The 11,363-nt window shown below is 42.5% G+C and overlaps 1 protein-coding gene across 2 annotated transcripts in view; it reads left to right on the top strand.

Moving 5' to 3' along the window:
- The first annotated feature begins 678 nt into the window (after positions 1 to 678).
- The window catches only part of ST8SIA4 (ST8 alpha-N-acetyl-neuraminide alpha-2,8-sialyltransferase 4), a 51,640-nt gene continuing 40,955 nt past the window's right edge, over positions 679 to 11,363 (top strand). Inside the window, exons 1-2 of one of the 2 annotated variants that reach the window (XM_061479040.1) lie at positions 679 to 1,146; positions 5,446 to 5,577. In XM_061479040.1, the coding sequence (XP_061335024.1) occupies positions 1,034 to 1,146; positions 5,446 to 5,577 (245 nt within the window). In that variant the 5' untranslated portion in view covers positions 679 to 1,033. Of the gene's footprint in view, positions 1,147 to 1,316; positions 1,368 to 5,445; positions 5,578 to 11,363 lie in introns of those variants that run through there. The other variant, XM_061479041.1, reaches the window with a different exon arrangement.

The following is an 11,363-nucleotide window of genomic DNA, read 5'->3' as shown; positions in this document are numbered from 1 at the left end:
TGGTTTGTCTTGGGGTTTTCTTGCTGCTTTTCAGGGAAACCGTGCTACAAGTGGGAAAGCAATGGTCATATTGACACCGTGTAAACGGAACGCGAGCGAGGGCTGGGCGGCGGGTTTGACCGGGGTTGGGGTTAACCTCCCGGGGCGTGTGTCCAGAGGCGGCCGCTTCCTCCTTTTCTCTCCCCCTGGCCCCGCATTCTCCCTCTGGGTGTCGGGAATGGGAAAACGTCGCCCAACATTCAAGCTCCATCCGGGCTGAGTAAATAAGTAACTAAATATAAAATTAACAACACCATAAACCACCTCAGGAAAGGAAGTGTGATGCTCCTTTAGTGGTACCGGCAGAGCCGGTCCCTGATCAAAGTTTCCGATGCTCAGCAGACGACGCGGTACAAGGTGCCCCAGGCGGCCGCTCCCCAAACACAGCGGGGACGCAACAGGAGGTGAGCTCTAGTCTCGGGTCTCTCTCAGCTCCGACCCGGCACCGCCCGTGGCCGCTGCCTGTGCCCAGCGCCGGATGCCCGCCCCGCGCGGCGCCCATTGGTCGCGCTCCAGCCGCCACAGCCCCTTCGTGGGAAGGGCGGTGCTAGCGTCGCCCCCGGGCCACCGCCGCGGTCGCGAGGGGGCCGCAGCGGAGCCGGGGCGTCAGCGGTAGCAGCAGCAGCAGCGGCGGCGGCGGCGGCAAGGGCAGCGGCGGCGGGAGAGGGAGGAGCGCGTCTTGGCAACGGCACGACACACCCGTGCCCCCGGCCGAAGACGGCGAGCCTCCGCCTGCGCGCCCGGCTGCTTGATCAGGGGAGAGCAGGGTGAAAGACAGACAAACTTAGCTGCGAGCAGCACCAAGCTCCCGCGCCCGCCTTGGGGTTTATTTTTATTTCCTTTAACAGTTCCCGAAAAAAAAAAAAAAAAAAGAAGAAGAAAAGAAATATTACTGTGTTTTCGGCGATCCGTGCCGCGTGTGGAGTTGTTTTTCCGCACACCCCTGACAAACAAAGGAAAAGGGGGAGGGGGACCGCCGCGTTTCGCAGAAGACATGCGTTCAGTCAGGAAGAGGTGGACTGTGTGCACGATAAGTCTCCTCCTCATCTTTTATAAGACAAAAGAAATAGCGAGGACCGAGGAGCGTCAGGAGGCAGCTCTCGCCGGGTAATTGTGGGGCGCCGAGCTGGGAGGGCTCCCCGAGGGTCGGTGTCGCTGTCTAAGGTCCTCTCCGTAGCCCCACGGCGGTCTCTTCAGGTTCCCCCGGCTGTGGCTGGTCACAGGTCGCGCTGGGGGAAGGCATGTGGGGAGAGGGTGTTGTGCGGCACAGGGTACCGGTGCGGGACGGGTTACGAGCGAGTTGAGGTGTCGGAGACCAGTGGCTAGAGGTGAGGGGGACGGGCAGGGCATGCCCGGTGCTGCTCCCACCCAGCCCTGGTTATAGAACCGCGGAATTCGCTTGGCCGAGGCTGCTCTCCGAGGGTCGGGCCTGCTAGAGCAGCGGTGGCGGCTGCCGGAGCGCGTTGTGCCTCGTTTCCTGCTTTGGGAGACTTTAGGGGACAGCGCGCCGAGGTGCGTGGCCGCTGGCAGTTCCAGGTGCTCCTGCCTCTCTGTCCTTAAAGTTTGCCTGGGAGCTGTGCTTAACTTAGGTGCTCCTTGGGGATGTTTGCGGGACATCCTCCTTAGTTCCCGAGGCCCCTCCGCTGGAAACTCTTGGTCTGTCGCCGAGACCCTGGTAAGTATTTTCACTCTCCTACCTGTCTTCTGTTGAAAATAAAAGGCGGAAAGTCCCTTTCCGTGTTTTCGTTTGCATCTCAGTTGTGTTGCAGGTTATGTTTGTGTACGTGGTTGCCTGTATTCTCCAGTTTTCTCCCAACTTGCAGCTGCCGTGTGAAGATGCTGTGTTTACAGCTGAGCCTGTTTTCCCTTGGAGGGGTGTAATTTTCTTTCGTTTTTGCAGAAGGGGTGCATAAATTCCGCGGTGGCTTGGTGAAATCAGCAAACACGGGGAAGAGGCTCACACTTTGTTTGCTTGTGCAGACTGACTGTGGGGGAGATTCTTCCTTGGTGTAAGCCCGTGCCTTAATTTGGAGAAGAGGAATAAAGAGGTTGTAAGTGTGTGTACGGGCCTGAAGAAACGTGGGACAGTTACAACCTACTTCGTGCCGTGCGGTTCCCAGTATTAAAGGCAGAAATTGCATTTCTTTCCCCCAGCTTTGCCAGAGCAGGGTGTGGGCAGCAGGGCCCAGCTGGGGACAGCTGTGCGGCAGTGGCCCCGGCACCTCCCCGGAGCAGGGGCTGCCTCGCCTGTCGGGCTGCATTGCTAATGATGCGATGGTTACTTCCCTTGGTGTTAAAAGATGTTCAAACTTGCTGCTAACTCCCACTTGCTAAGCCTGGTTGTAAGCCTAGTTCCTGCCGTGATGCTGTGGTATTAGCACGCTTACAAGATGTACGTAAGTTTTGGGGTCGTAGGTGTGCAAAAATACGTGTGGAAATAAGTGTAAGGGACATTCAGCATTAAAGATACCCATATATTTTAATATGTACTCCTTCTTGTCAGACTAGAGGTAGCTACTAAAATGATTCAGAAATCAGTCGCTAGGTAGAACCCACATATTTGCAGAAACAGGAAAGCCTTCTTCAGTTTGCGATGTTGTTTTCATGATCTAAAAGGTACTAAAATGAACTAATGATTTAATATTAAAAGAAAGAAAATAAGTATATTTAGTCATAAATATGTATATCCTTAACAACACAGCTTGAAACATAGCTGTAATGTACTTCTGCCAGGTCATTTAGTGATGTCTCTACTTTGGTATGGGACTTCTTGTGCAGTCTTGTGCTTTGGCTAAAGATACTGGAATCTAGCTTCTTTTCCCAGCTTCTCATCCCATCTGTTACTGAATGAAGTAGGAAAAAGACCCCCAGTTGCATTACCAGTGTCTGCTGCCACTATAGATGTCACACTTGCCTTTCTCCTGAGGGAAGGGCTCATGCCATTTGGTTATTTTTGACTGGCCACATGAGCAAGCAAAGTCAGTTTTCTGTGGGATTTTTTTTACTTCCAGAAGTACTAGCAACATAGAACTGTGAATGTGTGAGGTGGTTATTATTAGTGACACTAATCCCAGGTGAATCCCAGACGTTCAAAAATGGACAATGTGCAATTCAAAGTATGCACTGTGTTCTTGTAGCAAGTGTGCTAGGACAGCAATTGTGAAAGCATGCCCTTCTAGATAGTAATGTCCCTTTAAAAGTTAAGTAGTGAAACATACTTACTGCGTGGAATGCGTGTAATCTGCTGCTGATGTGGAATATGCTTGAAAACAGTTATTTGTATTTAATGAACTGTCTTTATGAGAAGATATAGTCTTATAATACTTGTCTGATTGGTCACTGAGGCAATGTAATTCCAAGTGGTTGGTACTTGTCAGCCACAAGTTGCTGTCACACTTTGGCAGCCTTTCCTTTACATCAGAGAGGATTTGCAGTGATCCTAGAAGATACAAAGTAGCCCGAATTTATTTCACAGTTGTTTACGCAGTGAAGGATTTTCTTGAGTAAACTTAATTTTTTATCTGTTAGTTTATTTAATATTACTTTAGGTGACAATTAAATAAAATTTCCCAATAAAAGGGAAAGGATCATGTAAGTGAACACCTTTGTGTTCATTGTAGAACTTTAACACAAAGTGCCTAGGAACTCCTTTTACTTCCTGATCACATAATTTAATGTGGTTTTACTGCATATTCTGTAGGTCACTGCAGATTTAAATTGTGAATATGGAAGACAACCATATTTCAAAGGCTGAGGTGCTTTAGGTGTTGTTGACTTGTTGTCAAGTTTTGTCAACTGTGTTACTGTTCAAGTACTTACTGGATATTGTTTAACCCAGCATAAAATGGAGACACCTCTGTAGTGCTTCTAGACTGAGTGCTTTGCCTGGAAGTATTTTGGTAATCTTTTAGATGTGTCAACTCTATGCTGGCAAATATAAGTAATAAATATAGTTACAACCATTATTGAATTTTCTTAAGGAAAAAAAAACACTTTAAAATAGCAAAAAGCATTACCTACATTCTGTTTTTTTGAATTCAGGGACTTGTGCAGCATCCTTCCATATCCTCAAGTTAGTGATTTATGTAATTTACATACAGATCTTATACCTACGTTACCTGAAGTTGTAAGATTTTCGGTAGGTGGCAGTCTTACTCACGAGTCTGTGCAATGTCAATCTTCAGAGTGTTGGCGTAAAGAGGGTGAGGGAGGGAGTGCTTTGCTAGTAATGCTGGCTTGTTTTTAATGGGGTGTAGAATATTAGTTTATTAGTTACAGGGCTTTTGCAATCATAGCAATTTTTGAAAATGACTAGGTTGCCAGTTTTGTTAATTTAGCTTAATTAATGTCCCATTTCAGGTTAGTTTGAATTTAGTTTGCTGTATAATTTAGCAAATATTATTACTTCATATATATATATATATATATATGTATACACAATAATAGCTCTTTCTAAGGGCAAGGATCCAATTGTTTTAAGAATTTACAGTCACATGGAAGCAAGGGTCCGTGATTCCCTAGAAAGCTTACAGACTCACATCTTTTCCATTTTGCTGTTTGAGTGGCTGGTCAAAAGTTCTGTATGCAAACTAAGTGAAGTTACTGTTATTGGCAGTATTTTGGAGCATGCATATTTAACAGGTAAAGAGATTTCTATATGTTACTGTTACTATTCTGCGTGACTGTTACAAAGTGTTCTGTGTGGTAGAATGATTAACAGCTATGTGCGACCTCGGCTGAATGTTGCTCTGGCATCCAAATGGGAACAATATGGAAGGCAATAGAAACCTATGGAGCTAAAATCAGATTTTAGACCTAACACCTTCAGTTGTGCTTGTGTTGTTCTAGCTTCTCTGCTAAAACTGTGATACCTTATCACATATTCAGTGATCATCACCCACAGCTTACTGTATTTTTTTAAGCTTACCTTACCAAAATTTATGACTATGTTAAGACTGATGAAGAGGATAAGACAGCTGGGGTTGCTTAGATGTATGCATACGAAAGTTTCAGGAAGCCTTGAGGAAATTTTGTAGTTTGTATGCTGTATTGCTGGTCAAAGGATTGAAAGTTAACACTTAATTCTTAGTTTAGTACTGGAATATGGAAGTTCAGAATATGTCTCACAAACATAGTAAAGTTTGGGTGAAACGTCACAATTTGGACTTTATTATTACACCTATTTCATTATAAATATAAATAAGCTCTTAAATTGCATATTCAAGTATTAGTTACAGATGTCCCATACATTTCTCACAGGTATAGTTTATTTGCTTTGGCAAACAGAGAGGCAATTCTTTCTTTTTGTTGTGAATAAATGTATGTATCACTGGTGCTTGTGACATAAATTTCTTATAACCAGACTCAGCCTTGATGTAATTCTGTCTTTTCTATATTGCATTGCAGAGATGGTGAATTGAGTTTGAGTAGATCAATGATCAATAGCTCTGATAAGACAATTCGAAAGAGTGGCTCCTCAATCTTCCACCGTGCTGTAGAAGGTTGGAGAATCAATTCTTCTTTGGTCATGGAAATAAGGTGAGTGTTCTAGATAAAAGCAGTTCATTACGTATTATCTGTAATTCTTTTCATTTCATAATGCCTGTAATTCCTGAGTTCTGGAAAACAGTTGTTTGATTTATGGCTGCAGGTAGATGTTATATAACTGTATACAGAGTTCAGAGTTCAGTGTTAAATGCAAATAAACTTCATTAGACTCCAAAGTCAATCATCCTTCATAAGAATAAATAAAATGTTTTTATCTGGCCATGTCAATCAGACCCTTGCAGTCAGTATCTATATGATGCATGTCACATTTGAATTCTCTAGAAGACTCTTACAGTCAGAGGTGAGAAACTAGCCCTTTCAGGATGTGATTTCCTTTCATCCTGAAGGTCTGCAATAGAACAGATGGAAGTATCCTGAACATACCAATTTTTCTTCCTTAACTACGAAGGGAGCTTAAGGAGTCAAGAGCTAGGATATCAGGTGCTGCAAATCCAACCCTATCTGTGGCTGGCCCAAGTTCTCATGTTGACAGTGGCCATATCTTATGCAGATTTTTTTCTAAATTTTTAGGGGGTGAAAAGAGCCTTAAGGTAATGCTGAGGTGGGAAGGAGCAGTAGCAGAGTTAACATGAGTTCTGGTGTGTCTTAGTAGTTACAGTGGGTCTACTCACCTTGGGGCCTGAGAAGCAGCAGCCTCTAGTGTTTTTAAGCGTAATTATATTTTCCCTGTCTTATTTGGGAAGATGGCCAGTAAGAGAAATTTATGGAGCATGGGTTGGCAGTGTGAAGAGCCAGGAACATCACATTCTGTGAAAAACAATAGAAAATATATATTTTTGGCAGAAATCAGGCACATGGCTGCTCCCCAGACACCTGGGTTTCCTACTGGTGAAGGCCTGGTGGTTGCCCTAAAATGCAGCTCAGTAATGTTGTTTTTTCCAGGACCGTCCCTTCTGATGCAGCCTGTTCCATAAAGGCTAAGTTCTGCTCCAAGGTAGTCCAGGAAAGATAAGCAGATTTTCTGTATCAGTAACAATATTCAAAATTTGTATGCACTCAACTGCCAGTTTAAGTTGGAGAAATACAGAGTAAGTTCAGAATAATACCACTGAAATTCCAGATCATAGGTTATGGTTCTGACAAGTAGAAGAAAATAGCATGCTGTGAATTTACTTGTGAAGTAAATTGATTTGGAAACCATTGAGTGACTATAGGTAGAGACATATAAACCTTTTCAGTTGTTTTGTTGAAAAATTGTCATATTTCATGACAATTCATAATTCTACTCAAGCCAAACATCAAACAAGTAAAAATATTGCAATTACTTTTTGATTATAATTGAGAGAAAATGAAGCTTGGGTTTTGTTCATTTTTCACCTGATCCAAAAGCAAAATACAGACAAAGAGGCAAACCAGTAGAGAATGCTTTAGATTTTTCTAAGCCCGTTACAACATGTGTATCATCTCAATCTGCTAAAATAATGAGTTTCAAAGCTACTTTTTTTCCCTTATTGTTGGATTGGGGAAAGTTTTCTCATTTTATGAATCACTAACATGTTCTCAAACAAATGATGTGATTATGTGGTATTTTTTCAGAATTTTACAGTGAAGGCTGCTTTGTTTTTTTTTTGTCTCTGTAGAACAATGAAATAAAGCATATATCTTGTACACTGGTTTAAGCAGTCAAGCTTTCACTTTATCAGCGTAATGATTCTTCTGTACAGTAGAAAGCATAATTCTGAGGTTATTTAGATGTCCACGTTGCTAGTCTTGTTTTGAGATGAAATAGCTATACCATGAACACTGGGGCAGAGAGCAGGTGTTTTCACTGAACCAGTAAAAGATTTTAGAGTATGTGACAGAGGCCAGAATTTTACATGAACTATATGAAAAGAATCACTGCTACCAGAGAATACTATTCTTTCCAGAAATCCTTTTTGCTAGTGTGCATAGTATACTCAGTTACAGTACTCAGCATTGAGGAAGGAAAGTTTGGCATACTTTTCCCTGAGAAAGCAGTCCCCTATGATAATTTTTTGCATTCTGATATTGTCTAATCGATATGCATTCTTTCACTTTTACAGGCAGTTTACTGTACACCTTTGTTCCTTGTCACAGCAGTAAGAAGCATCTTAGCTGTAAATACTTTTACACTTAGAGATGTACCATCAGAACTAACTTCCATTGTGTCTAGCAGTCTCTTAGAGTGTTCTCATGGTTAAACTAACTGTTCAGCTCTCCAAAGTACATTACATGCACTGTGTAGACTGTGAAGATGATTCATACTCTATTATTGCAACTGTAAATGTGAACAGTGATGTTCTGGTGGTGTAAGGTTGACAACAGCAAATAACAGTAAGAGTGAAACAAAAAAACCCTAGTGCCTGTTGAATAATATACAAAAATGTAGTGATTCTTAGCAGTGGAGAAGTAATTTGTGAAACCATTAGTGTACAGCATAAACGCATTTCATAAAACTTACTATAAATTGCAGAAATGGCAGCTGGTTTTGAGTCTTATGTCAGTTTGACACCCACATTAGCAATTTTAAAACATAGAAGATATTTGATAGTTTTGCTTTGTGCAAGAACTGTTGGTCACTGTTATGTCTGTACCTCCTTGCCTGGCAGCTGGAATATTATGCTTTGCTATTTGCTTTGTTGACGATGGGCATCTTTTCTGGCCATCTTATTTTTGTTCAGGTTAGTGACCAGTCTATCAGCCTCAAAAGTCCTATGAATTCTTGACGAGGTCAGGCTCAGGTAGGAGTCAATGAGTGGAAAAGCTCCTTCATGGCAGGGGGGGTTGGATCTAGATGATCTTAAGGTCCTTTTCAACCCTAACTGTTCTATGATTCATCAGGATCCCTTGGAGGGGATGAGCAGCTTTCATAGGTCACAAGATGTTCTTTGTGACCTTGCAGCCATTAGTGTCAGCCTACAGAATGTAGCAACGATTTTGAGAGGGCAGCAGGCTCATAAGGATTTTAAGCAGGCTTTAGAAGAAAGAGATAGAATTTCTTTGATTCAGGTGGAAATGATAGGTATTATTAATTACTTGAGACTGTAACAGATTTGCTGCCTTGCCAATCATGATTTGTCTTGTAATTTTTCTAAACATTCTGCTTGACAACAACTTTAAAGAAAAATTAGTAATGCCTGTGCCTAAGGGAAGGCACAAGACTTCTTGTTTGGCTCCCTTTCTGTCTGAATTATTTCAGTCATGAAAAGGCGAGAGAATCTGCTACCTGCAAGGTTTTGTGTCTAAAGTCCTTTCTACTTTCTGTGGCAATGTGAAGGTTTTCCAGTTAAGGAAATCAGGACATTTCAGTTGTATGGAAGGCTGTACTGTCAGAAAGGAGACATTTGGCTGAGATACTATAAACATGTCTGAGGAGGTCTTTCACACAGGACTGATGCCAGCACATCTGTGACGTTTCAGTATGTGACTTTCTTCTTCGCCTTATTTTTGATTTAATGTGGGCATTTATGTTGGAAGAAGCAGATGAAGGTTTTGAATCGCAGGGAAAGGCAAAAAAAAAAAAAAAGAAAAAAAAAGTGTTGAGGATGCGTTTAATCGCTTTGTAGTGTAACAGACAACTCAGGTGAGTGGAATTTTCCTTTCAGAAAAGGGTCAGAACTCCTGAGATGTTAACAGCATCAGAAAAAAAGTGCAACTTCCTCCTCAGAAAAGTTCAGATTATTATCACTGTTTGTCTTTCAAGTTAATATAAACCAGCTATGATAACTCCCTGAAGTGTAAGCAGTAAATGCTGAAGTGGTGTTGGAGCAGTGCCATTGCTGTGAAGCTTTTGAAACAACACTTTGGGGCCACTTGCATTGTTTCCTTCAGGGCTTCTTTGTCTTTAAGACTGGGCCTTTCTTAGTTACAGTAAACCTTAAGGGGTTTTTGCCTCTTTAGACCCTTTCCTCAACTGAAAGGTCAATGTTCACTGCAAGTTGGAGTAATTAACATTTTTGATGCCTTTCTTTTGACTCTAAATTGCTTAATTTCATGAAAAAGTGACATACAGCTGCCCTTCATATGGCAAGAAGTAGTTGAGTCATGCTCTTTTTAAAAGTCCTCTTTTCATTTTGCATCCCCACTGAAGGTTTGTGCTACTAGTTGCTTCAGTTAATGACCTTTCTGATCAAGGGAGAATGGGGTGCCCTAAAGGGCATGAAGAGGGCTGGAACGGGAACTTATGTTTGTGGGGTCCTCCGTGGGCTAAGGAATACCAGGAACTTTTCCACAGTTAGCTGAAGTTAGGCATTTTTTTTTTAACTAATCCAAAATGGCAGTTGGACTAGATTACCTTTTAAGTCCCCTTCGAACCCAAACTATTTTATGATTCTAAATGCTGCTTCCCTTGAAGGGATATTCTTAAAACTCCCTGTCCATCAGGTTAAAGCCAGCCGTCTTCAAGGGCAGGCTGTGACCTTGTGTTACCACAGTTTGTTCTTTTGTTTGTTTTTTTTTTAATTAAACTGATTCAGCTGGCTAAAGGTATGCTTTACCCAGGTAGTAGTTCTTGGTGATTTCAAAGGATGAGAGTTTCCAGTTTGGGAGTACAAAGCAGTGTCCAGGCTTGCTAGGGTTAAAAAGTCAAATTGCTTAAAGACCTATGTGAATCAGTCAGAGGAAGTCTGCAGGAGAGCAACTAGAGCAGGAGAGACCTACAACACATGACTTATCCAGTAAAGAAAAGAATGAAAATGGATGGCTTCTTAGCATCAAGTAAATGAAGAGTACTGCCAACAGTAGAATAGTCTGTCCTCCAAAGGCAAGGTATAAGGCACAAGAACAGTCTTCATTTGCTGTGGGAAAGACCAGAGCTAGCATGAGCAGTATGGTGCTGCTGGTAGGGCTAGGGAAGCATTGACATAGACTTCATGCAGAGTTTGCTGAGTCCCCACCACAGGAGGTTGTTAGGAGTATATTAGATAGACATAGACTGGGGTTGATGTATTATAGAATTATGGAATCATATAATGGTTTGGGTTGGAAGGGACCTTACAGCTCATCCAGTTCCAGCTCCCTGCCATTGACAGGGACACTTTCCGCTATACCAGGTTGCTCGAAGCCCCTTCCAACCTGGCCTGTGTATATAGATAAAGGAACATACTCAGTGGGGACAGAGTGTAGACTGGGTAATCACATAGTCCTCTGTTTCCATAATGTGGTTGCTTGCAAGCTAGCCCAGCTTCCTGGGTACGGTGGATGTACTTCAGGGGTGTCCCCTCATGGTTGGGGTCCAGACAAGTCCAGATACCCCAGCAGCAGGGATGTGTGGCATTATCTTGTTCAAAAGGAATTATTTTCCCAGGGAAAGTGTTGAAGGTCATATTTCAGTGTTCTTGACAATGTATAAAAATAATACATTTACTTTTTAAATGTTTAAGTGATTTAGTTTCTTTCCTTAATCCACACACGTGAGGCAGGTGAGGGAGAGTTTACCCACATATAATAGTTGTGTAGGTCAAAGACTATAGTACAAAATAAAACCAGGAAAATGCGCATAAACAGAAGAATGTCACCATGTTACCCCAGAGCAATACGTATTTACAGCATTTGGAAAGCTTTCAGAGCATTTTCAACACTGTCTGTTGCATGTACTTTATCAGATAACTGGGAGTTGTAGTTGGTATTTAAATACTATGAACATCTGTTTCTGGTTACAAAAGCAGAACCTTAGGTCAACCACAGATAGTGACACTGTGTTTTTGAGAGTCACATAAAGATGTTGCACACATCTGCTTGGGGGAGCCACATCTGCGTCTCCTGCCCACAGAGGGTTCAGGCAACACCCTTAATAC

The sequence above is a fragment of the Pezoporus flaviventris genome, unplaced genomic scaffold (genome assembly GCF_033815535.1).
Source record: "Pezoporus flaviventris isolate CSIRO_AGI_PZ_B2104156 unplaced genomic scaffold, CSIRO_AGI_Pfla_v1 ptg000140l, whole genome shotgun sequence".
In the NCBI taxonomy this organism is placed as follows: Eukaryota; Metazoa; Chordata; class Aves; order Psittaciformes; family Psittacidae; genus Pezoporus; species Pezoporus flaviventris.
The sequence above is the reverse complement of the archived record's forward strand: the minus strand, read 5'-3'. Positions and strand labels throughout refer to the sequence as shown.